This window comes from Lissotriton helveticus, chromosome 2_1 (genome assembly GCF_964261635.1).
Source record: "Lissotriton helveticus chromosome 2_1, aLisHel1.1, whole genome shotgun sequence".
NCBI lineage: Eukaryota > Metazoa > Chordata > Amphibia > Caudata > Salamandridae > Lissotriton > Lissotriton helveticus.
This window is the reverse complement of record NC_136059.1, coordinates 1938819270-1938845498: the sequence shown is the minus strand read 5'-3', so window position 1 is coordinate 1938845498 and position 26229 is coordinate 1938819270. Positions and strand designations below refer to the sequence as shown.

The window sequence follows — 26229 nt, the reverse complement described above, 5'->3', positions numbered from 1 at the left end:
ATGAGCTTCCATTGCCATTGTTTCATTTATCCATTATATAGGAGGGCTCTGTGTGCAGATGATGACCTTTGTAGAATTTGTGACTGCAAATATTCAATAGTGTCTTAGTTTTCATAAAATGATAAATCTGTCTCTGTTCAGTATATCAAAACTTCCCTATAGCTAGAAAATTGAGCACAAAGAAGAGTATCATTAGGATCACCTTAGTCCAGGGAAATATGGATGGTTGATGCTTCATCCCAGACATGAAAGCAAAAGAGCTTCAGGGTGCATTTTGTGGATCTCCCTTCTTAAGTGAAGAGTACACTACAGCAATAGATTATGCTGAAGACGAGAAAGATAAAAGAAAGGCCTACATTAGAGGTCCAAAGCAACAACCTGGCATGATCCTCCCCCATTTCTTTTGTAAATTAAGAACTGAGAGTGTCCTTTCCTTGTAGAAAGTGACTTGGACGTGAGAGCCACACTTTGATTTATGTGAGGCATCTGCTATTCCCTTCTAACCGTTATCTTTGATTAACGTCCATCCTCCCAAAATTATCCAGTATTCTGTGGATGAAGCAGTTGCCAATACCACTGGAAGAATTATAAATGAACACTGTTGCTTGATGGAAAATAAGAGGACACATACCATTTGGGAGTGCTTTGTGTGTCTTTTACTACAGTGTTGCCTGATTGCCTTATTTATCCATTATTTAGGAGGGCTCTGTGTCTAGATGATGGCCTTTGTAGAATTTGTGACTGAAAATATTCAATAGTGTCTTAGTTCTCATGAAATGATAAATCTGTCTCTGTACAGGATATCAAAACTTCCCTACAGCTAGAAAATTGGGCACAAAGAAGAGTATCATTGAGATCACCTTAGTCCAGGGAAATGTGGATGGTTGATGCTTCATCCCAGACATGAAAGCAAAAGAGCTTCAGGGTGCATTTTGTGGATCTCCCAGCAATAGATTATGCTTAAGACGAGAAAGATAAAAGAAAGGCCTACTTTAAAAAAAAGCTGTCTTATGACACACAACTAAAGGGGGATACATTGCCAGTTTTGAAATGTAAAAAAATCAGCAATCTCTCAACAGCAATCAAGATAGCAACCTAGTAAGTCCATAGTTTATGATTGCTACATACAGCCCTTTCAAATCACATTTTATTTGAAATCCAGTTCACTCTCTATTCCCTATAATGGATCACTGAAAATGGGTAAGGAGAGGGTGATTCACTTCTTCAATGATCGGATATGAACAATTTCATACTGGAATTAATAGAGCACAGGCACATCCTGCAAGTGAAAGTAACATCGCTCCAATCTACCAATGATCCATACAGCAAAGTTCTTCTTTTAATTCTTCAGTAAGACATAGACTTTCAACCTATGAAATTAGCAATATGATCAGTCAAAAGAGGCCGAGCTCTTGGGGGGGCTGGCTTGGAAAACATCCCTTTACAAGCCTAATCCTGAATTTACAACTAGTATAGTCAGGAATCCTAAATGTAATGGTAAAGGTACCTTTTGAACTCGGGCAAGATGGTCACTGATGCTCATGATTTGATAGGTCGGTGTTAAAAGTCATTGCTAATGAAGGACACCCATTTAAATCTCATTAAAACACAAAGTAACCATCTATTTCAAGAGCTGTTTTAGTCTTGGTCTGCTTTGTAGTGGGAAGGAAAGGCAAGGAATAAAATGCCCGAATCACCATGCAGATACTTTTTTAACGAACACGTATTAATGCTCTGAAGATAATGCCTACAAGTGAAAATATCTAGAAAGTGCTTGTTGTGTACGTTTTCACCATGTTTTATGTATGCATTTACTCTTGTCCCTTTGCCTCTTTGTAATGAGAAATAAGGGTGTACATTTTCTGTACCTATCTATGGAAATGGTTACCTGCTGCTGCTTGCTCAGTCAGACTTCAGGAATTCCAGTCAAGCACCAGGGCAACCAGATTCAATGTACATGTGTATTAGGCAGGCCCAGCCCATGCAGTCTGTAGAGCCATCTTAATATCATTAAAGGATGCCTAGTTATCCTGCTCTCATTAGAAAGTATGCAACACTAACCTAAAGAAAGCAAGCAACCGGAGCATGAAGATCAGTCAGTCATCCTTTAAATAACATAATTCACTCCAGTGACTGAGTGAGTACCTTTCCCAGAACGTTCACTCTTTAGGAAAGGACCATGGACATCTCTAGCCTGAAACTAGGTCAGAGAATTGTGTTTAACCTAAGCTGTTCGCATCTGGCGCTTAGCATATCCCTACCTGGCCTATCGCACTCATCAGGGCACCATTCCATTTTCTTGCGTTCTCCCAAACTTGGAAGGTACTAACCTGTGTTTCTAGTGATCTTGAGGAGGGAATTTGTTATCCAGTATTGAGGTATCTTTCATAGATTCACATGCTTGAATCATTCCCCTTCGTTGAGATGGGCGTCCCACTGTCATATAATCAAGCAGTATTTAACAAATTTCACAGGCTACAATGGCCCTAAGGCATGTTATTAGTAGCCTATCTATGTCTTTTTTTTTTGTTAAAGGACCTAATGTTGGAACTCAGCCAATCAGCTGTCAGCACCCTCTAGAACACTCCCAGCAGAGGCTGATTCCCTCTGATTTTCACTGCACGTTGTGTGGAGGGGCCCTGAGTGCCCATGATGTAGCCAACACTGGCTTTAGACAACTGGCAGTAGCTGCTGTGCTCCGACGACAAGGATGGCCGAAGGCAACCACTTTTAGACCAGAGGTGCAGACAAAAGTCTCGGATACGGCTTTCGATGGGGAGCCCCTATTCGGAAAGCTCATCAATGAAGCACTATTGCCGATCAAGACTGGTACAGATATTGCAAAATTGTTGGGCACATTGCAATATAGAAAAGTACCATTCAGAAGGCTAGAAGTAGAGGCTTTACCTCTTACAGGGGTTACCAGAGAGCTCAACAGTATCATCCTTATCAATCACAATATCAGCAGAGCTACAATCCTCCATTTTATCGTCGGTCGCCTACAGCTGGTTTCTCTCACCAGGGAGGCCGCAAACTAATGCCTGCACAAGGTTGTAACTCTAATAGGAAGCAATGATCACGTCCGGGTACCAGCTTCCCTCCCCTCCCAGCCTGTGGGTACAAAGATTTCCAACTAGGTGCACTAGTGGCGCAAGATCACAACAGATCTCTGGGTGTTGGACCTTGTCACCTTTGGTCACACTCTAGAATTCACTCCACGCCTGCCAACTACTCCACCTAAAGGTGACCCTCTCCCTCGCCTTCTCTTACGACACAAAGAATCTTTGGTCATACTCTCCAAAGCAGCAATAGAAGAAGTTCTAATGTCGCAAAGGGGAAATGGTTTCTATTCTCGTTTTTTCATAATAAAAAAAGAAATCAGCAGAATGGAGACCAGTTTTGGGCCTCCGGAATCTCAGTAAGTTTCTCAAGAAACAGACGTTCAGGATGGTAACTCTCTTCGAGATTCTACATCGTCTAAACAAAGGAGACTTCATGACCTCTCTCGACATGGAAGACGCATATTTTCATATCCATATCTATCCGAAACATCAGAAAATCTTAAGATTCACTGTGGCTGGTACCCACTACCAATTCTAGGTACTTTCATTTGGCCTCAAATTGGCGCCAAGGATCTTTACCAAGTGTCTGGCACCTGTAGCAGCAACCCTGCGATCTCAAGGTCTCCAGGTATTTCCATACCTTGACAACTGGCTGCTCAAGGCACCAACAGCACAAAAGACCAGTAAAGCTGCAAACACCTGCCTTCAATTGTTCAGGACTCTGGGGCTCACTGAAAACAAAGAATAATCTTCGTTCCTTCCCAGTCAAGTCATATCCTTTCTGGGAGCATCCATAGATACCATCCAATGCAAAGCAATTCTATCACACGAAAGGCAGACACGATGGTAAAGACTGGTGTAGAGCATATCAAGAAAAAAGTCTGTTTCAGTACGAACATACAAGTCGCTCCAAGGGATGTGCTCTTCAGAAATAGATCTGGTGCCACTGGCCAGAGTGAGAATGAAGCCTCTTCAAGAAGAACTACAGAAGCAATGGCAGCAAACCTTGGGATCCTGCGAGGATTCAATACAGATCACAACACGCATGGCAGAGACACTGCGATAGTGGTTTCATGCACCAAATCTCTTAAAGGGCCTTACTTTCCTCCAAAGTATCCCAGACTTCACACAACAACGGTCGCCTCAATGGACAGCTGGGGAGGCCATCTGCAAGAGGTACAGATACAGGGCAAATGGTCCTCTGCGCAGAAACATCAGCCAATCAACAGGCTAGAGCTCAAAGCCATTTTTCTATCTCTCCATGTGTTCTTGCCAAGGATAGCAGGTTCCTCTATGCTGGTTCATATGGATACTACGACCAGCATGTTCTTCGTCAACTGGCAAAGGGGAACCATCTTCATCACACTCTCTCAAGAAGCGATGGTATTGGACTGCACAGCACAGGATTTCGCTCTGGGCCAAGCATGCCTGAGATCTGTACAATAGTCTGGCATATTTGTTGAGCAGAACGCAGTCCAGTTGTCACATATGGGAGCTTGAGCAGCTTCAGCTCGACCATGTGTTTCGGATATGGGGAAAACCAGCTTTAGACCTCTTCGCAACTATAGAGAACGCCAAATGCCAGTACTGGGCCAGCAGGTTCCCTATGCCAGAGTTGAGGGGGGAATTCCCTTTTAATTCGTTGTTCCGGGATATATGTTTAGATTTTGCCCCATCGCATTAATTCCCAGGGTACTGACAAGATGAAGACGGAAGGATGTGTTTTGATCCGGATAGCGCCACGATGGCCCAGGCATTACTGGTTCCCGGAGCTTCTCTTGCTGTCGGAGTCGAGGCCCATACGTCTACAACCATCTCAATCTCTTATGATCAGAGACAAGGATCAAGTACGTCACCCAGACCTGGAGTCCCTTCATTTGCACGCATGGCTCCTGAGTTCCTAGAGTGCAGGGGCTTGAATATGTCCCAGGAGTGCCTGGAAAGTATTGGAAAATCCAGAGCTGACAGCACCAACAAGACATACCGCCTTAAATAGAATCAATTCTGTCTCTGGTGCCAACAAACCATCTTGTACCCGCTTCAAGCGCCTCCTGAACAGATTTTGCAATATCTCCTCTCTTTGGCAAAATCAGGTCTCCCTTTCTCTTCAGTCAAGGTTCACCTTGCTACGATTTCCCGCTATAGGAGATCTCCTCAAGTTCCAACTCTCTGTGCTTCTAGTCTTGTAAAGCAGTTCATGAGAGGCCTCTTATGCGCCTTTCCCCTGATGTGTGTATCCCCTCCGGAATGGAAGCTCAATTTGGTCCTCGCACAGCGAATGAGACAGTCTTTTGAACCAATTCACAAAGCAGAGCTAAAGTTTCTCACCTGGAAGGTAGCCCTCCAGCTGGCTCTCACTACTGCGAGGAGGTTTAGTGAAATCCAAGCTTTTAAAGTCCAGGAACCATTTCTTCATTTTGCTGATAACTATGTAGCTCTGTGAAGGAACCCGACTTTTATCCCAATAGTCCGATGCAATTCCACCTCAACGAACCAGTAATACTTCAGTCCTCTTTTCCAAACCCATCTAGTCCAGCAGAACCAGCTTTACACACGCTGGATGTTTAAAGATGTTTAAAATTCTATCTGCATAAAACAAAAGACATAAGAAAAACGGATCAGCTACCAGTGGCTTACGGACAAGGCAGAGAAGGAACAGCAGTAACTAAGGCAACTGTTGCCAGATGTGTCTCCTCTGCAATTCAATTCTGCCATGACAAAGCTAACAAGCCTTTAACAAGAAGAACTAAGGCACACTCCACCAGGTCAGTTTCTACTGCGGCAGCTGTTTTCTGGAGTAACACTAAAAAAGATTTGCCGAGCTGTGACATGGAAAAGTGTCCACTCTTTTGCGCAGCACTATTGTCTGCAATCTACGCAACGTGAGGATGCAGGTGGGCCAAGCGGTACTGCTTCATCTCTTCAATTAAGGTAGGTCTCTTTTCTGTTAAAAGAGTAACTTTATATTTTAATAAAGTTGCATAGCTTTGCTTTCTATCTGTTGCTAATGTTGATTTTTCGATAACTCTATAAATTAAATAGTGACTTCATTGTTCTATTATTTGTTCTATTAAATACTTCATTGGATGCATCCTGAATATAACAGTATGTTACGGCTTCATGTTTTGTTTGTCTTTTAAAGCTGTCTAGAATTGAAAGGGTATGTGCATGCTACAAATGTCACTGTTCTATTGGAATAACTTGTGGGTTTTATGATTTACATCTCCCCCTCCTTCCACTAACAACAGTACAATTTAGGGTACTGCTTGGTATTCTGATTCAAGCATGTGAATCTCTGAAAGATACCCGAATACCGTATAAGAAAACAAGTTACTTACCTGTAACTGTGGTTATCCAGTATTGGTATCTTTCATAGATTCACATGCAACCCACCATACTCCCTTGTAGAGGTATTTCTCTTTAATTTATCGGAGTCTTACTTCCCACTTGTGCTTAGAAAGTCTGATGGAATCTGCCTCTGCTGAGGGTATTCTAGAAAGTGCACACAGTTGATTGGCTGTGTTCCAACATTGGGTCCTTTTTTAAAAAGGACATAGATAGGATACTAATAACATGGCTTAGGGTCATTATAGCCTATGAAATTTGTTAAACACAGCTTGGTTATTTTACAGTGAGACTCCCACCTCGACGTCGGGTAATGATTTAAGCATGTGAATCTATGAAAGATACTTACCTGTAACTGCAGTTAACCAGTATTGGTAACTGTTAGAACCGGGAGTCTCTGGTTGGCAAAGGTAAGTACCTTGGCCCAAGTAGGCACCCCTAGCTCCGGTCAGGGTGACGGAATAACCCTCTGAGATAACCCCTGCTCACCCTCTAGGTAGCATGGCGCGAGCAGTCTAGGCTAAACTCGGAGACAATGTGGATAACATTTGCACTTAACACAACAATAATCCCCAATCCACCACAAACGAAATCCAGCACAGCATCAAAAATACATGAGTCAGAGGCAAAAAGATGGGGGAAAACCATGCCAAGGATGTCAGGTCTAACACGTGTCCCCTCCAGCTGAAAGTGGGGAGAACTACCCAACCTCTTGGGAGTCCTCATCACTAAGGCGGAAGAATCTGGACAGACCGTCAGCGTTGGCGTGTTCTGTACCAGGGCGGTGCTCCACCGTAAAGTCCATCCCCTGTAGGGAAATGGACCACCTCAACAATTTTGGATTCTCACCCCTCATCTGCATTAACCATCTGAGGGGCCTGTGGTCGGTCTGAACGCGGAAGTGAGTCCCAAACAGGTAGGGCCTCAGCTTCTTCAGAGCCCAGACCACAGCGAAAGCTTCTCTTTCAATGGCACTCCATTTTTGTTCCCTGGGGATTAGCCTCCGGCTAATAAAAGCCACAGGTTGGTCTCCTCCCTCATCATTGATCTGTGAGAGCACTGCTCCCACGCCTTGCTCTGAAGCGTCAGTTTGCACGATGAACTCACTTGAAAAGTCAGGTGCCTTAAGCACCGGTGCTGTGCACATGGCAGTTTTGAGGGTGTCAAAAGCAGTTTGACAGGCCTCAGTCCAATTCACTTTCCTGGGCTGATTCCTAGATGTCAGCTCTGTCAAAGGGGCCACAATGGTGCCATAGCCTTTGACAAACCGTCTGTAATACCCGGTGAGACCTAGAAAGGCTCTCACCTCCGTCTGGGTCTTGGGGGGTTCCCAAGCCAGAATGGTGTCAATCTTCGCCTGTAGGGGCGCCACCTTGCCGCTCCCCACCTGGTGTCCCAAGTACACCACAGATCCCTGCCCTATCTGGCATTTACTGGCCTTGATAGTGAGGCCTGCCTTCTGCAGAGCCTTCAACACTTCAGTGAGGTGTTGCAGGTGTTCCTCCCAAGTGGAGCTGAACACCGCAATGTCATCCAGGTAGGCTGCGCTGAATTGCTCCAGCCCTGCCAGTACCTGGTTGACCAATCTCTGAAATGTGGCGGGGGCATTTTTCAACCCAAAGGGCATGACACGAAACTGGAAGTGTCCTTCGGGCGTTGAAAATGCTGACCTCTCCTTTGCCCCGTCAGTTAAGGCAATCTGCCAGTACCCTGAAGTCAAATCAAAAGTACTCAGGTATTGGGCAGCTCCCAACCGATCCACCAGCTCATCAGCTCTGGGGATGGGGTGCGCGTCAGTCTTCGTGACCGCATTGAGCCCACGGTAGTCCACGCAGAACCGAAGTTCTGGGGGGCCACCGGGGGTAGCAGCTTTCTTAGGCACTAAGACCACTGGGCTAGCCCAGGGGCTGCTGGAGGGCTCAATAACCCCAAGCGCCAACATCTTGGAAACTTCTTCCTTGATGCTAGCTCTGACCTTGTCAGCCACCCTGTAAAACTTCTGTTTCACAGGCATGCTGTCTCCAGTGTCCACGTCGTGGACGCACCATTTGGTGACACCTGGGGTCAGGGAGAACAGTGGGGCGAACTGACCCAAGACTTGGCGACAGTCCTCCTGCTGTTCTGGGGTCAGGGTGGGGGAGAGGACCACACCATCCACTGACCCATCTTGCTCCTTGACTGCCAGGAGGTCAGGGAGAGGATCACTATCCTCCTCCCCTCCAACATCTGTAGCCATGAGCATAGTCACTTCAGTTCTTTCAAAGTGGGGTTTGAGGCGGTTCACATGGAGCACTCTCAGGGGCTGCCTGGGAGTCTTCAGGTTAACCAAATAGGTAACCTCGCTCTTGCGCTCCACCACCTCATATGGGCCAGACCACTTGTCACGGAGCGCACAAGGCTCCACTGGCGCCATCACCCACACCTTCTGACCAGGTTGGAACTCAACCAGAGAAGTGTTCTGGTCATACCACCTCTTCATTTCCTCCTGGCTAGCCTCCAGGTTCTCTTGAGCGAGCTTCCTGAAGCGCTTGGTCTGGTTGCGAATGGCCAGCACATAGCTGAACACATCCTGAGGGGTTTTCCCACGGGATTTCTCCCACCCCTCCTTCACCAGAGCCAGAGGCCCTCTGACAGGGTGGCCATACAGCAACTCAAAGGGACTGAACCCTAATGATTTCTGAGGCACCTCCCTGTAGGCAAACAACAGGCATGGCAACAAGACATCCCATTTCCGCCTCATGGGCTCTTCCAGGCCCATAATCATGCCCTTCAATGTGCGGTTGAATCTCTCAACCAAACCATTTCCTTGAGGGTGGTAAGGAGTGGTGAATTTGTAAGTCACCCCACACTCACTCCACAGGGACTTCATATATTTAGAAATGAAGTTTGTCCCGCGGTCCGAAACGACCTCCTTCGGAAATCCCACCCGGGAAAAGATCCCCATCAGGGCACGGCCCACCACTGGGGCGGTGACTGTCCTGAGCGGAAGGGCTTCCGGGTACCGAGTGGCATGGTCCACCAAGACCAGGATAAACCTGTTGCCTAGGGCTGTCTTGGGATCCAGGGGCCCCACGATGTCAATGCCCACCCGCTCAAAAGGGGTGCTCACCACGGGAAAGGGTTGGAGGGGTGCCACGCGCTTCCCTCCACTCTTGCCACTGGCCTGACAAGTCTGACAAGACTTACAAAAGGCAGAGACGTGCGTCTTCATCTGGGGCCAGTAGAAATGGGTGACAAGCCTGTGATAGGTCTTGTCTTGCCCCAGATGTCCTGCGAGAGGCACGTCATGAGCCAGACCCAGTAGGAAGCTCCTGAAGCGCTCCGGTACCACCAGCACACGGGCTGCGCCGGGCTCAGCGAACTTAGGCTCACTATAAAGTAAGTCATCCTCCCAATAGATCAAATGCTCCTTGGACCCCAGGCCTGCGGCCTGGTCAGCAGCCTGCTGCCGCACACCAATGAGAGAAGGGCACTCCTTCTGAGCCTGGCAGAATTCCTCCCTGGAGGGACCACCCTCTTGCTGCCACTGGGACAGCTCAGGCAATTCCCCTAGTTCGGCCACTTGCTCCCCTGTAGGTTCCAGGGCATCCCCTTCCGGGTCTGCCTCCTCCTGGACCGTGGGAACAGTGGGGGCCGGTTTCCCGCGCCCTCTACCCCTTCCTCTCTTGGCAGGTCCCTGGGCCATTGTTCCAGGCTCCAGCTCTGTTAGACCGCCCTCTCTTACTGTCATTGCACGGGTGGACACACAGATCCACGCAGGCAAACCCAACATCTCCAAGTGAGTCCGGTGCTCCACCTCTTTCCATGGGGAGCTCTCCAGGTCATTACCTAATAGACAATCTACAGGCAAGGCATCACTTACTACAATCTCCAAAATACCGGAGACTCCTCCCCATTCAAATGGAACTTTCGCCAGCCTGCAGTAGCGCACTGAACTGTCAGCTGCCACCACAGGCCGGAGTACCTGGGGAACAATTTGCTCTTCAGACACCCACTGACACCTAACAGATGTCACGCTGGCCCCTGTGTCTCTCAGAGCCTCCACCACCTGTCCATTGATGGTCACCTTCTGCCCGTATTTCTTAGTGTTTTGGGGCAGCAAGGTTTCCTGGGCCATCTCTCGGTCTCCTAAAGAGACAAGGGTCATCACTGCTAACCCTTCCTCCCCACTAGAGATCAAATCCCCTCCCAAAGCTACACTGGCCAATGCCGGTGCTGGAGCACCAGAGGGTGCTGGAGGTTTCTTTGGACATTTGGGGGCAATGTGCCCCACCGCCCCACATGTAAAGCAGGTAGGCGGGGGCCTGTTGTCCTGCTTGCCCTTACGGGGCCAGGACTTCTTAGACTTGGGGGGTTGAGACACCTTCTCCTGGGAACCAGTTTGGGGCCCTTTAGAAGACTCCTTTTGATTACCCGTGTCCCCCCCACTCTTCTGCTGGGGACCCGGTCCACCCTTGGCTGGGGTACTCACCACCCCCTTGTGGACCCTGGTGCTAGTCCACCGGTCCGCCTCTTTAGCAAGCTCACTGGGATCAGTTAACTTACTATCCAAAAGATGCTGGCGCAGCTCTGGGACACACAAACTACTTAAGTGCTCCCTACTAATCAAGTGACACAACCCCACATAATCAGTAACTTTGCTGCCCTTCATCCAACCTTCCAGTGCACGCGTGTACGTACTCACACACTCCACCCAAGTACTTGAATCAAGCTTCTTGAAGTTCCTAAACTTCTGGCGGTACTGTTCAGCAGTGAGCCCATACCTGAGGCACAAAGCCTCCTTCATGGCGGAGTAGGACAAAGCATCCTTTGCTTCTAAGGGTGCCAAAACATCCCTCCCAGAGGCCTCAAAATGCTTCCACAATCCTGCTCCCCAATTCTTCTCAGGCACCTCATTCATCTTTAAGGCAAGTTCATACGCTCTGAACCACGCATAAATATCCTCACCCCTCTGATAATTCTGTACCAGATCCTTTGGTATGTATACCTTACCCGCCTGTACTGGTTGTGCGCTGCCACCATTAGAACTGGACCCCCTCTCTTTATATTTGAAATCCAATTCCTTCATGCTCCTCTCATGAGCCAATTGGAGCTTCTTTTCCTCCAAAGCGAGAGCATGCCTCCTCTCCTGTGCCTCTCTCTCAATTTCCAGGCACAGTTTCTTCTCATCGGCGTCCGCTCTGAGTTTCAAAAGCTCAATCTCATGGGCCCTAGTTCTCTGATTCTCCTCCACTTCCTCTGGAGAAATATTCCTACTGGAGTGGGTGCTGCCGGCCCTAGACGCTGGCTTCGCCACTGGCAATTCACTGGGCCAAAACCCAATCTCCTGTGCGCCACCCTCTTCAATAGGAGCTTCTGGGACACCATGTTTGGCCTCCCACCAGGCCCTCAGAGCTGTCCGTAGCTCTTCCTTATTTGCGCCGCCCCTCACTGGGCATTCAAGCTGTTTGCAGACTTTTCTCAGTTGCTCCTTGTTATAGGTTAACAACTTCTGGATTTCAAATTCCACCTCCACGTCTCCATTCACGCTTGGCGCTTTCCGAGACATGATGCTTCCTACCCTTTTACAACTAAAAAGGTTTCACCAAAAAGAAAAAGTCTTGCGCAACCTGTTCTGCTAAACTAGACTAGTGATGTACAAGAAACTACTGCCGGTCAAGTGCAATTATTAGTTCAAAATCCGCACCGCGAGCCACCAATGTTAGAACCGGGAGTCTCTGGTTGGCAAAGCTAAGTACCTTGGCCCAAGTAGGGACCCCTAGCTCCGGTCAGGGTGACGGAATAACCCTCTGAGATAACCCCTGCTCACCCTCTAGGTAGCATGGCGCGAGCAGTCTAGGCTAAACTCGGAGACAATGTGGATAACATTTGCACTTAACACAACAATAATCCCCAATCCACCACAAACGGAGACCACACAGGTAAGTATATTTTTATAAAAATATATAACTTTATCTAGTTTCAGCAAGGTAAATCAAGCAGTTGCACGATAATCACTTCATTATTAAAATGAGGCACTTAATCTTAATGGTGGTACGTAGTTTCAGGAAGTTGTCACATAAAAACAAATGTCTCAAGTCTCTTCAAATCAGTATTAAACCTAATGCCACCGATTTATAATGGCTACGCTCTAAAAACGAGCAGTCCAAACAATGCCAACGTTTAGAAGATATGCCAAAGTTATTGGGTTGACAATGCTCTCCAAATGAGCAAAGAAACAATGCCAGCGTTATTAAATTATGCCCCAATGGTCCCCTGGCTTCAGGGACCACAAGCGCTCCTAGCGCGTCTCACCCGGTATCCTGAGGGAGGGGGGACTTCTTTCCCCGTGCTCGCGGTGACGCGGGTCCCCCAGGGGCACCTCGCGGGGGAAGGCTCAGTGTGGCTCCCGCCCGGCCGGTCTCTGGACGCTCTCCGCCCGCTCTGGATCCTTCAAAGAGCAGCGGGGAGCAGAGACGGCAGGCCAGGGGCTGGAGCACATGCGGAGATCCCTCGGCGAGGTCAGGTCACTTCTTCCCGGGCCCGGCGGTGATCGCGCTCATTCCTCGGCTTCTTCAGCTGCCTCAGCGACGGCAGCCAATCCCCTCGCGGCTCCTCAGGCGAGCCTCCACAGCACCCGGGAGTCAGCCAATGGCAGTGCGGCTCCCGGGACAGGCAACGATGACGCTCCGCTCCCTAGGCCAATCACGGCCCAGCACTGCTGATGACGCTGCGCCGCACGGGCCAATCCCGTCGCGGCGTTAGTGAGGGGGCTCGGCTCCCTCCACCAATGGGAGCACGGCGGCTTCGGTCTTCGCCGGTTCAGCGCCGATCAGGATGGCGCTTCCCTCGGAGGTTCTCTGGCCCCGGGCAGCGGCGGTGATACGGCCAGCAATTGTTTTTCAGCGCCCCTTGCGCTGCAGAGGCTCACAGGTCTCCGGTCTGCCCCACACACGTGTCGATGAGCACGTCGACTTTGGCCCTGCAGCAGGCTGGGTCAGCGCGGCGCTCTCAAGCAGTAGAGAGCAGCCAATGCGCTAAACAGGCAAACCACACGGTTGCACGATCTCCTCGCCACACAGCAGCTTCAGGGGGGGGCACAGCAGATTCTTGTAGCCCTGGGCAACCTTTATGTTCCTGGGTTGCAGACAGGGAGCCAGCTCTTCTCAGGCCCTTGGAGATTCAAGCTGTAGGCACAGCACACAGCAAAGTCTCAGCAGTTTCAAGCAGGCAGGGACACAGCCCACAGCAAAGTCCCTTTCTCCTCCTCAGCTTCCAGTGATACAGCAGAACAGGTCAGCCCTTAGAGCACACAGCAAGGCAATCTTCCTTTAGTTCTCTCGCCGTCCTCCTTCCAGCAGAGGGTCCGTCTTGATTGTAGAGTTTCAGAATCCAATCTTCTGTAGTAAGGGGTCCTTCCCTTATACCCCTGAACGCCTTTGAAGTCCTTTGTGCAAGGGGATCCTTGGCTCTGGAATGTTTCTGGTGTTCTTCTTCCTGACAGCTTCAGGGCCAGAGGTGACAGTGGATCGGCAGGGGAGTTAGCCAGCACGGTGGTCAGGCAGGCACAGCCCAGCACTATCAGGCTCTTCTCTCTCCCCTTCCCCGGGCAACAGATGTCGCCTTTCACCCCTGGGCTGACTCCAACCCCCTCCGGGGCCCTGCAGCTCCTGTCACGCAGGCATTCCACACACAGGCCCAGGCACACAGAAAGGTTTATACAAAAGAACAGCCACTTCTAAAAATGCTATTCTCAACCCCAGGATCCAAAAACAACCTTCATCAAAAGATGTGTCATTTAATTCTGAGTTCAGGGATATCTTTCATGGATGTTCCATCTTGTTCCTATAGGGAGATAGGCTGGGATCCAATGGGACCAGCCTCCCCAGGCTACCCTAGGGAGCCCTACAGCCCTACAGCAGTGAGCACACAAAGTGGCTGCTGCTCTCTGCCAGAGCATGTTACCTGCACTAGTACACGCTCTACCCTATCCATTCACTGCACCCTACCCAGGGGGGTACCTGGAGCCTTCCATAGGGGTGGCTGAGGTGCACAGACAGGGGAGGGTTAAGCCTAGCCAGTGGGGACACTGGCCAGGCTGACATGGCAGTCACTGACTGCACACAGGCCCTGCGCTGGCGGGCCTGAGTCACCTTTTAAAAGCTACTCATGTGGGTGGCGCAATCTGCGCTGCAGGCCCACTAGTAGCATTTGTCATCACCAGCCCTGGCACACACAGTGCCCTCTACTAGGGACTTCGTGGTGATACAAATATGCCAATTAGGTATACTCAATCAATATGACAATTTACAGAGGGAGCACTTACCCTCTGACACTGATCAGCAGTGGCAGAGGGTCCAAAGCATCTAAACCAGCAAAAACGAAATCCAGCACAGCATCAAAAATACATGAGTCAGAGGCAAAAAGATGGGGGAAAACCATGCCAAGGATGTCAGGTCTAACAGTAACTTATTTTCTTTCCCTCACCTCCCAGTGATTTGTGGTTATATATTCATGTTCGAGGCATGTGGGCTGCTGAATTCATATCTATAGCATAGATCACCGCATAGTGTTGGGTCCGGATGATTGCACATTGTTGTCCTGGAAGAGTCTTCGAAGTATCACGAGATAGGTGGCTCCTCCCCTGGACTACAGTGCGCATGGGCATCGACTCCATCTCCAGATTGTTTTTTTCCGCCATTCGGTTCGGATGTATATTTGATCTCTCAAGTTCGGATTCGATAGAAACTTTATTTTCGTCCCAAAGGCCTTTCCTATATCGTCGGTATTGTATTGCGTTCGGTGCCCAGCTCGGTTCCGGCTCAGTTCCCGAGTCGGACATCCGGAGGAGTCGCGTGGCTCTTCGGTGCTCGAGGCCCGGTCAACGCAACAGGCCTTATTCGACGACGCAGCATGGAACGGAGCCCGTTCAAGAGGTGCCCTGCGTGCAACTCGAAGTATCCCCACATCGACGTCCTCCCGGTGTGCAACAAGTGCCTGTCGCCGGATCACGATGAAGCCAACTGTATGGCTTGTTCTCGTTTTCGCTCCAAGAAGACGATTCGACTTCGGCACGTGGTGCGCCAGGAGGCCCATCAGACGGCACCTGACCCGGTGAACATTTTCGATACCGAGGGAGAAGAGGCAGACGAGCAAGAAGATCGAGAGCCGATTTCCAATCCAGCGGCAGAGATCGACTCCAACTACGACGCAGATGTCGAAATTCTCGATACAGAAGAAGTCGTCGACGAGGTAGGAGACGACAATGAGGCCTATGGGGCCACGGAAGATAGCTTGGGCGAAGAGCTATGCCCCGTTCGGACATTAGCTAAGGCTCAGGTCGAGGGATCGCCACATGGCCTTACCCAAGATCTTGCACCTCGATCCACAGTCTCGCCTCTGGGCCCGGCTACGGACACTTCTACGGAGCCGCCATTGGTCAAATCGAAACCAAAAGTGAAAGCTTCGGTCTCAACAAAACCGAAAGTGATAGAGGCGCCGTCGAAACAGAAAGCGCATGTCGCCTTGGTCGGCTCCACGTCTTTAGATCTGTCGGTGCAGACGAAACCAAAGAAGGTTGTCGAAACGGTGAAGTCGCTCAAGGGCGTCGAGCCGAAGATTGGGGCACCGAAAGCGATTGCCAAGGCCGCCGACCCAAAACCGTCGGCGCCGAAGGCCGTTGACACAGAGAAAGGACTCGGAGCTCCAAAAGCTGTCGATCCTGCACGTCGGTCCGACAAGGCCAAGGGCACTACCAACCTCGAGTCCGCACATGGTGGTGGCTCAAAAGCACCTGTTCAGTTGACGAATCCGTCCGCATCCTTCACAAAGCAGGTGTCGGACTCGTTGCAGCGCATTAAGGACCGGGCTTCCGCGGTCGATCCGAAGGATGCTTCCACACCGAAGCCGGCCGCCAAAAACCGCACAAGTCGATGGCGCCGATTCAGTTCACGCTGCCGCCGAAAGTGGCGCCGAATGCGTTCGTGCCCAAGAAGGTCGTCGAGGCGCCCGTGAAGGTGTCCACGGGGCCGAAGCCTACCCCTGCAGTTGTAGGCACAAAGCATCGCAACCCCTGCTGGAGGAGCAGTCGGAGCAATTTATCGACGCTGACACCGGTAAACTGTCCATTTCCAAGCGTAAAATCACACCAGCACAGCCTATGGAGTCCTACACAATTCCTTTAAAAAAGAAAAAGGATTCCACGGATTCCCCAGTTCTTGTTGAACTGATTAATCCACGTGCTCAGGACACTGCTCCACTCTCGCCCACTTACTCGCAGGTGGAGGCTGGGGAAGGTGACTATGAGGAATACAACTACCCTGCCGACACTGATCCTGAAGATCAGCATGACACCTGGGCTAATGCTGCAGACCCAGGGGATCCACAAACTGCCCCGAACACTCAAGTGTATGCTGTCAAAACATCCCCTACTGAGGATTCTGCGGCATTTAATGCGCTTATTGAGAGGGCAGCCAAGAATCATGACGTACAGCTCCATGCTGACCCTATTGAAGTGGACTTTCTGTTTGACACCTTTTCCACCTCTGAAAAGACTGTAAAGACTCTGCCAATATTGAAGGGTGTCTTGAAACATGCTGCAGACATCTTTAGAGAACCCACACGTGCCAGGGTTATAAACTCCAGAATTGAAAAGAAGTACAAGCCGGCACCTGGCGACCCGACCTACATCAAGGGCCAATTGCCGTGGACTCTCTAGTTGTTTCTAATGCCCGGAAGCGGGCAAATTCCCAAACTACTGGTGATGCTCCTCCCCCTGACAAGGAATCTAAGGTGTTAGAGGCATCAGGGAAAAGGGTGGCGGCTCAAGCGGCCAATATCTGGCGCATTTCTAACACGCAGGCACTCTTGGCTAGATATGACAGGGCACATTATGATACACTTGAGACCCTGTTACAACACTTGCCAGATGAATATAAGGAGGTGGGAGAGATGCTCATTCAGGAAGGGAAACTCATCTCAAATGCTTCTATTAAGTGTGCACTGGACGCAGCGGACACCGCGGCCAGGGCCATTAACACAAGTGTGATGTTGCGGCGTCAGGCCTGGCTCAGAATCTCCGGGTTCAAGCCGGAGATACAAACCACCATCCTAAATCAGCCAGTTAACCCAGATCACTTATTTGGACCCGAGGTGGACACCACCCTGGAAAAGATAAAAAAAGACACAGAGACTGCAAAGTCTATGGGGGCTCTCCAGTCCCAGCAGTTCAGGGGTAGTACTTTTCGTCGCTCAAGCAATAGAGGTGTTTCCAGAGGCCAAATGTCCCAGCAGACACAGTACACAAAGAGTGGTGCGCAAACCTCATACAACAAACAAAGTAGAGGTGGCTATCGCGGAAACAGCGCCAAGGGCAGAGGTCGTGGAAACAACAACTCCCGATCCTCCGCAGCCAACAAACAGTGACGCCTTGTCACTGCCCCCCGACCATACAACACCGGTCGGGGGGAGACTCCAACAGTTCCTGCCAGTCTGTAAATCCATCACCACAGACAGGTGGGTCATAAAGCTTATCCAGTACGGTTATTGTCTGGAGTTCACATCCACTCCACCCAACATACCCCCAAAACACCGTCCTATGTCCACAGAGCATTTGCACTTATTGCAGCAAGAGGTACTCGTCATGCTGCAAAAAGGGGCAATCAAGCTCGTACCAGTGGAACAAAGAGGCACAGGCGTGTACTCCCTGTACTTCTTAATCCCAAAAAAGGATGGGTCCCTACGGCCCATACTGGACCTCAGGCCCCTAAACCAGTACATTCTCTCAGAACACTTTCATATGCTCACGCTGCAGCAGGTTCTTCCGTTGCTCAATCAGGGGGACTTCCTCGCAACATTAGATCTAAAAGATGCATATTTTCACATACCACTACATCTGTCACACAGAAAATACCTCAGATTCACCATTCAGGACCAGCATTACCAATTCAAAGTCCTCCATTTCGGAATGACCACAGCGCCCCGGGTGTTCACAAAGTGCCTGGCGACAGTGGCTGCGCACCTCCGGAGACAAAGCGTTCACGTCTACCCTTATCTGGACGACTGGCTTGTCCAAGCAAAGTCGGCCCAGCAGTGCGCTGCCAACATGTCCCACACCATTCACCTTCTTCACAATCTGGGATTCTCACTGAATTATCCAAAGTCACACCTCCAGCCCGCCCATGTGCGGCAGTATCTAGGCGCGACGATAAACACTCTGGCGGCCACAGCGCAGCCAAATTCAGTGAGGATCAACAGCATTCAATTGCTGATACAGAAATTCAGTCCGCAACACTCGCTTCCAGCACGAGTGTTCATGCAGTTGATAGGCATGATGGCCTCCTGCATCTTCATAGTCCCGCACGCGAGACTACATATGCGTCCGCTTCAAGAGTGCTTAGCACGTCAGTGGAATCAGGCTCACGAACAGTTAAAAGACCTAGTCTTGGTGACCGGTCGTGCATACAACTCTCTGCATTGGTGGAATCCACACAACTTTTGCAAGGGCCGACCGTTCCAGGAGCCTGTCCCACAGATCATCCTAACAACGGACGCTTCTCTCCAGGGTTGGGGAGCTCATGTACTCCACTACACAGTGCAGGGACTATGGACAACGCAGCAAAAGAAGATGCACATCAACCACCTAGAGCTGATGGCAATCTTCATGGCAATGAAGGCATTCAAAGTACATCTGTGCAACAAAGTCGTGTTGATCCGGACGGACAACATGACAGCCATGTACTACATTCAGAAGCAGGGAGGTACACACTCTCCACAGTTGTCTCATCTGGCTCAGAGCATGTGGAAGTGGGCCATTCAGAGGAACATCTTCCTCATGGCAGAACACCTCCCGGGCAAGGACAATCAGATGGCGGATCTGCTCAGCAGGTACAGCCACCAAATGCACGAGTGGGAGATACATCCATCAGTACTCCGCCCGTACTTCCAGCAGTGGGGTCATCCAGAGATAGACCTGTTCGCCACAAGGGAAAACGCCAAATGCCAAAGCTTTGCCGCCAGGTTCCCGCACCCACAGTCGCAGGGCAATGCGATATGGATGAACTGGTCAGGCAAATTTGCGTACGCTTTTCCCCCAGCACCTCTAATACCGCTGGTGGCACGAAAGCTAAAGCAACACTCGATGACGCTCATCCTGGTTGCTCCAACGTGGGCACGCCTACCATGGTGCACCACGTTTCTAGAACTTTCCGTGGTACCGCATCAAAGGCTGCACCTCACACCCAGGCTTTTGACGCAGAGCCATGGCGACATTCAGCACCCAGATCCGCAACAGCTCAACCTGGCGATCTGGCTCCTGAGGTCTTAGAGTTTGGCTACCTCAGCTTGCCTCCTGACTGCATGGATATCATACGGGAGGCAAGAAAGCCCACCACCAGAGCATGCTACGCAGCAAAATGGAAGTGGTTTGTAATTTATTGCGTAGACCACAATATTGACCCGCTTGACGCGTCCACGCACAACATCATTTGTTATCTGTTACATCTTTACAAATGCAACTGGCATATGCTTCCATTCAAATACATTTATCCGCCATAGCGGCTTATCTCCAGAACAGGCAGCATCTCTCCCTTTTCAGAGTGCCTGCCATTAAAGCTTTTCTAGAAGGGCTCAAACGAGTCATTCCTCCCAGGACCCCACCTGCTCCTGAATGGAATCTTAATGTGGTCCTCACCCGACTGATGGGTCCACCTTTTGAGCCTCTACATTCATGCGAGATTCAGTTCTTAACATGGAAAGTGGCTTTCCTGATAGCCATCACGTCACTGCGACGTGTTAGTGAGCTCCAAGCGCTCACTGTACAGGAGCCATTCATACAAATTCACTCCAACCGGGTGGTGCTGCGCACTAACCCTAAATTTCTTCCAAAGGTGGTTTCACAGTTCCATGTCAATCAAACTATTGAACTGCCTGTGTTCTTCCAAAATCCTGAGACAGTGGCGGAGAGAATGCTCCACACTCTTGACGTCAAAAGGGCTTTGATGTACTACATTGATAGGACCAAAGATTTTAGGAAGACAAAAGAACTCTTTGTTGCCTTTTCCGCACAACACAAGGGCAACCTCATTTCCAAGGCAGGTATAGCCAGGTGGATCGTTAAGTGTATTCAAATTTGCTATCAAAGGGCTAAGCGCACTTTAACGATCCCCCGAGAGCCCACTCCACCCGCAAGCTAGGGGCCTCCATGACTTTCCTTGGAAATATCCCTTTAGAGGACATTTGTAGAGCAGCCACATGGTCTACCCCACACACATTTACGAAACACTACTGTGTAGATGTGCACTCCAAGCAGCAAGCAGCTGTAGGGCAGGCTGTTCTAAAAACACTTTTTCAGACGTCTGCAGCTGGCACAGGCGGCCGCCGCTAATGGAGGGACAGCTATATATTCTATGCTATAGATATGAATTCAGCAGCCCACATGCCTCGAACTGAATATGCTACTTACCAGTATGCATCTGTTCTTGGCATGTAGGGCTGCTGACATTCATATCGCCCACCCTCCTCCCCAGCGCCTGTAGCGGCTGCAGACTTTACACTTACTCTTAGCATGGTCATCGCTCACACTGTTACACTCCATCTTCGCCACAATGGCTAAAAACAATCTGGGGATGGAGTCGATGCCCATGCACACTGTAGTCCAGGGGAGGAGCCACCTATCTCGTGATACTTCGAAGACTCTTCCAGGACAACAATGTGCAATCATCCGGACCCAACACTAGGCGGCGATCTATGCTATAGATATGAATGTCAGCAGCCCTACATGCCAAGAACAGATGCATACTGGTAAGTAGCATATTCATGACTTCTTTTTAGGTCTCGGGCCTAACGTACACTGCGCAAGCAGTGGGTCTCGGGCCTAACGTACACTGCGCAAGCAGTGTCGCGCAGCCAGAGTCCTTTTCCTGGGGCTTGTTTAGGCTTATGTTGTTCTATGTTTCTTGTGGCATTCCCTGCTTATCACAGTTGTCCTCCCACATCATTTGTGTGCCTGTAATCTATTTGATCTATCTTCTTGCACTGATTTATCTCGCAGATCTGTGATGTGTTGCCTTCGGGAGGTTCAGTACATGATTACTTGGCCTATCCCACAGTAAACCTAGGTCTTTTCAACACCACATATGGGAGAATGTTGGTAACGAGGGATACGTTCCTAGCAATGTACCAGTAGTGAGGGATGGGAAGTCTTTTGTTTCAGAGATTTCTAGTGCCACCTCTGATAATTAAAGATCAGACTATGAGTGGTCGTGGTTAAGGACACTAGCAAGACATCCACAAGTTGGTAATAGGGGAGAGCTTAGAACTAGGAGTACCAGAGTCAACAAAACCCTAATGCTACTTTTTTTTAATTACAGGTTATCTTATTTATGAATTTGATAAGTTTTGGTTTGAAGAAGAACCAGAAAACATCATGCATTTCAACTTTTTCCGAGAGAAATTCCATACAAATGTTAAGGCTCTTCTGAGTGATCAGAACACCGTGCTGATCTATAAGGGGACCAAGACTAATTAATACCTTTGTGTTTTCCATCATTTGCACTCATTGATTTGTATTGTTCAGCTGAGACAATTATTAAATGTAACAATCATTTTTAAAGTTGATGCAATTGTATTTGTTCATAAGTTGTATATTTCCAAGTACAGGAAGCTTGTGGCACTACATTTAAAGTATGATATTCTAAAGAAAAATATAAGTATAGTGTTTATATAAGAGCATGTTTTCTGCTTTTTTTGTGACAAATGTGATTGAAAAACGAATTTTGTATATTTGTATATTTCAGGAGCGCCTGACCGAGCTGTATGTGTTAATTATTATATTGAATAATAATAAAGTGATATAACCCTTTTAATTTTCCATTTGTTTATTCATGCAGAAGAAGGACATTTTGCTTGCAGTGTATTCATACTTACTGTACAATATATCATAGATTTGACCACATTCCGCGCCTCAAACTGATGCTGTAGATGGAACCATTTCTGGTTGCTCAAAATAAGTATATCCCACAATTGAATGGCATAATCTATGCTCCTGATAAAATTGTTTATTACTGTAACTTTTTTGTCTATTTGTGTTGCTTTGAAAGTTAGAACAAATGAAATGCAAGTTACAGACTGCAGAGAAGGGTTGTATTTTAGTAAAATACCTTGGGGTGTCGGGGGGGGGGGGTATCAGCAGTTCTGAGGTGAGGGAGTGAAGATAACTACATCTGTGGTTCATCTTAGAGGTTACTGTCTCTGTCCCATGATACATGAGGGTTGATTAGGCACTTGAGGTTTGATAGAAAACGGGTCATTGGAATGGGTAAACAATTAATTTAGATGTAACCGAACTGCGTGATATAAGCAAGCAAGATTAGTGTCCCTGTTTTGAATGTTTTTGTTAAACAGTTTCCTCAACAGTTATCCAGTCTTGGGTTGTTGGTAAAATTGAAAGTCTTGGGGTTGTTTGTCAAAGTAATTAGTCATTTATTTCTTAATTTATTTGTTTATCCAGGATTCAGTTGTCCCTCATCTTGAAGTGGATTCTTCCTAAAAGATTATTTAGGGAAGATATTAAGGCAGTAGCATTAGTTGCTTAGGTAAGGTAAATTTAAAGCACAGGAGCAGCAGAACTAGCGGTACGTTATTCACCACCTAGTATTACAGTGTCTCATATAAGCGAATGTTAGGCTGGATAGTTTTGGCATGCAGCAAATGATGAAGAAGCAATGTCGACCGCTTATCATGAGAACACTCCTATGAGTACTGGGCGTAAAGGTGGTATGCAAGATTGTAGATCTAAACGAAGAAGGAAATGATATAGCACACAGCAAAGCACCCCTTTGAACTAGGAAAACTGAAAACAATGATATATAGTTCCCTGTGTTAATGTGCAACAATGGTCAACATTTATAGAGAGTGAAACTTAGATCTCAGGTAACTGGTGCTTGGAGCGTTATAGCCAGTAATCTTATTACTACATTTACCAAGTACTTTTTTTCAGCCTAGCATGCCCATATGTGCACACTCAAATACTTTCATCTGTGACTGTACGGAATATCAGCCATATGTGTCCCCAACTCAGTATGAATTATCACTCAAATCTTTTAAATGTGCTAATTGTGCATTCAAACACAAACTTGTCATTTTGTAAATAAACCAATTTGCTTATCAGCTTGTCATTTCATAACAATAAACAAGAAGTTATTCCCTCAAATACAAGTGCTTTCGTTTTCATATTTTGCTGTATCATCACCTTCTTGCCATCAATTGTAAATGTAATGTGAAATACCAGATGGTTGCTAAATAAACGAAATTTCCACAAACATCAGTTTATCATTTTACAAAAATCTAAAAATACATTAATTTTACACTAAAATGCTGGCCTTTCAGAAAATACTCAAAACCTTTTCTGCAACAAGTGCTTGTCATTATCCGATCCAAAAATTACCAGCTTTTTAATTTTGGAAAATAGTCACTTTGTTCCCAAACATCATCATAGATCTTTCTGAAAATCCACAACTTTTGCCATCTAGTATCAACTTTTCATTTGACATGAATAAATTAAGATTCTGCAAACAAAGGCTTTTTTTTACAGGCAATGCATCCTTTTTCTTTTCTTTAAATAGCTATCTTTTCATATATGGTAGGTAAATTAATTGTGTCACTAAACATCTGCTTTTTAGTTTCTGAAAATGTAATCATTTTGCTCCTAAATACCAATTTTTAAATAGACTATATTTGTTCCCAAATATCAGATTAGTATTGTCATCAATCACGCTTGTTTAATACTGCCCCACTGAACAGATGCTCCCCATCTTACCATGTACATACTATGCGTGTATGTTCCTTTAACAAACAATTTGTCCAGATTCAAATTCAAATGCCCATGTACTGTCCACATGTGCTGCCTAGCGTGCTCTTTTATGAGTATATCATTCCAGAGATGGCTATCAGATGCCTGGGAATACCACATGATGTTAGGAATTGATATGTACCAGAAAGCCCACCAGTTTCCATTCTATTGCGGGGATGACCGACGTGGCCTTTCTGGATGAGTTACGCTAATTTACTCTTCACCTACAGGCTAAGCTAATTAATTTGCAACTAACCTGTGGATAGAAAGTCCAAATACCAAACCTGCTTCACACCTTTTCAACAGTTTGTCTGCCCTAAGCTTCATATAGGTGGGGACCAGCCAATCACATATAGCAGGGCACTCCTGGGGGCTAATTTTCCAACACCAACTAGAAAAAACCGATTATGGCAGTGTAACCACAAGTGTGGGCCAACCATTACTTCCTCTTTTTCAAACTCTCAAATGTAATGTACAAACCAACTACTCAAATGAGAAATTATCCCTCCCCTCAACCTCATCAGACTTCTTTGAAACATAAGCAGATATTTGAGTCATCCTTTCATGCAGACAAAATCAATCAACCAGCAGCATACAACCTCAGAACACTACTACACGACAAGAACACTTCGCTCTGCAAATAAACACCTTCTGACAGTTCCTAAGGTTTGCACGGTGAAAAATGGTAACAGATCCTTCTCCAGAACCGCACCGGAGACATGGAATACCTTACCGCTGCAGCTGCGCCTTGAAACTAACCACAACACTTTTCGTAAAGCCCTAAAAACATGGCTTTTCTAAGAGAGAATAGGAAAAAACAAAAAGTCATTCTGTTTTGACTGGGCTCTTTTTTTCAGCTAGTGCTATGAGACCTACGGGTGAGATAGGCGCTTAATAAAAACCAATACATAGACCTAGACAAACTCAACAATAGCAACCTCAATCGAGCATCTGCTGTAATCACTTTAGCAGCAGCCCAAAGCCCAAAAACCTAAGATGGGACTCAAATTCGCTGACAAGTGGTTCACCAATGATGTTGTCGAGCTTAAACGTATATCAAAAACAATGTAAGAGTAAGGGTTTCTCCACAAAAGTGGAGGGAGGTACTCCTGGTCCCCTAGACCAATTATAAATAAACAAAAAGGAGGAGTATCACCACAGGACCGGGAGGTGGCCCTACTGGAGATGGGGAAATTTATGAAGACTCAAGGAGATTTGTTCCTTGTTGTAATAAACCCCTCACTCACCAACCTGGTTAGTGACATGCTTCATCATCAGTATGCACCTATCAGTCTATCCACGCCTCATCACAGTACCAGCAAATTAGCTCACCAATAGTTGCACTTGAACCATGGGGAAAGCATGAAGCACCTTGAACAGTGAAACCACGTAACAGGCATGTATTAAATTCAAATTCAAATTCAAAGATGCTTTATTCGGTTTGTAAAGAAATACAACCATATAGCAACATACATTTAAAAGAAATTTGACACAATACTAAATTAGGCTATCCAAAAGAAATAAAAGAAATACAATCTTACATAATAGCGCTCATGATAGGACATTTTAGCAGTATCAATAGAGCATAGTCATTGGGTCGTTCAATTATTGGCTTAAGATTTTGGCAATCCTACAACCGTTAGTTATGTACAAATATGCAATTTAAATGCTAAATATTGTCTCTAGATTTAATAAATGTGCAAATTGGCAATTCTAAAGTGCATATGCGAATAGCAGCACATAGTCTAACCATTAACTAAAACAATGATAAAATACATGTAATAAGCCAACCCTATGAGAAATATAATAGTGGCAGCAATTAGTCCAACAAACATATGTGTGCAAAATACAAATACGTGATACAGCAGCATCAATTTTAAAGTGCATGGTACATGTAGCAGCTAAAGGAACTCATATAATAATTGATTTTCAGGCATGTATTAAATTGTTTGTTTCTTTTGGTGTTTCCTTCCACAGGTGTTTTTTCTGACCAAA

At 47.4% G+C, this 26229-nt stretch overlaps 1 protein-coding gene across 2 annotated transcripts in view; it reads left to right on the top strand.

Moving 5' to 3' along the window:
* ELMOD2 (ELMO domain containing 2) overlaps window positions 1–22064 on the top strand; it is a 162326-nt gene extending 140262 nt beyond the window's left edge. For both annotated transcript variants that reach the window (XM_078676868.1, XM_078676869.1), the window contains one exon: window positions 21755–22064. In XM_078676868.1, the coding sequence (XP_078532994.1) occupies window positions 21755–21912 (158 nt within the window). In that variant the 3' untranslated portion in view covers window positions 21913–22064. The remainder of the gene's footprint in view (window positions 1–21754) is intronic.
* Window positions 22065–26229: the final 4165 nt, after the last annotated feature.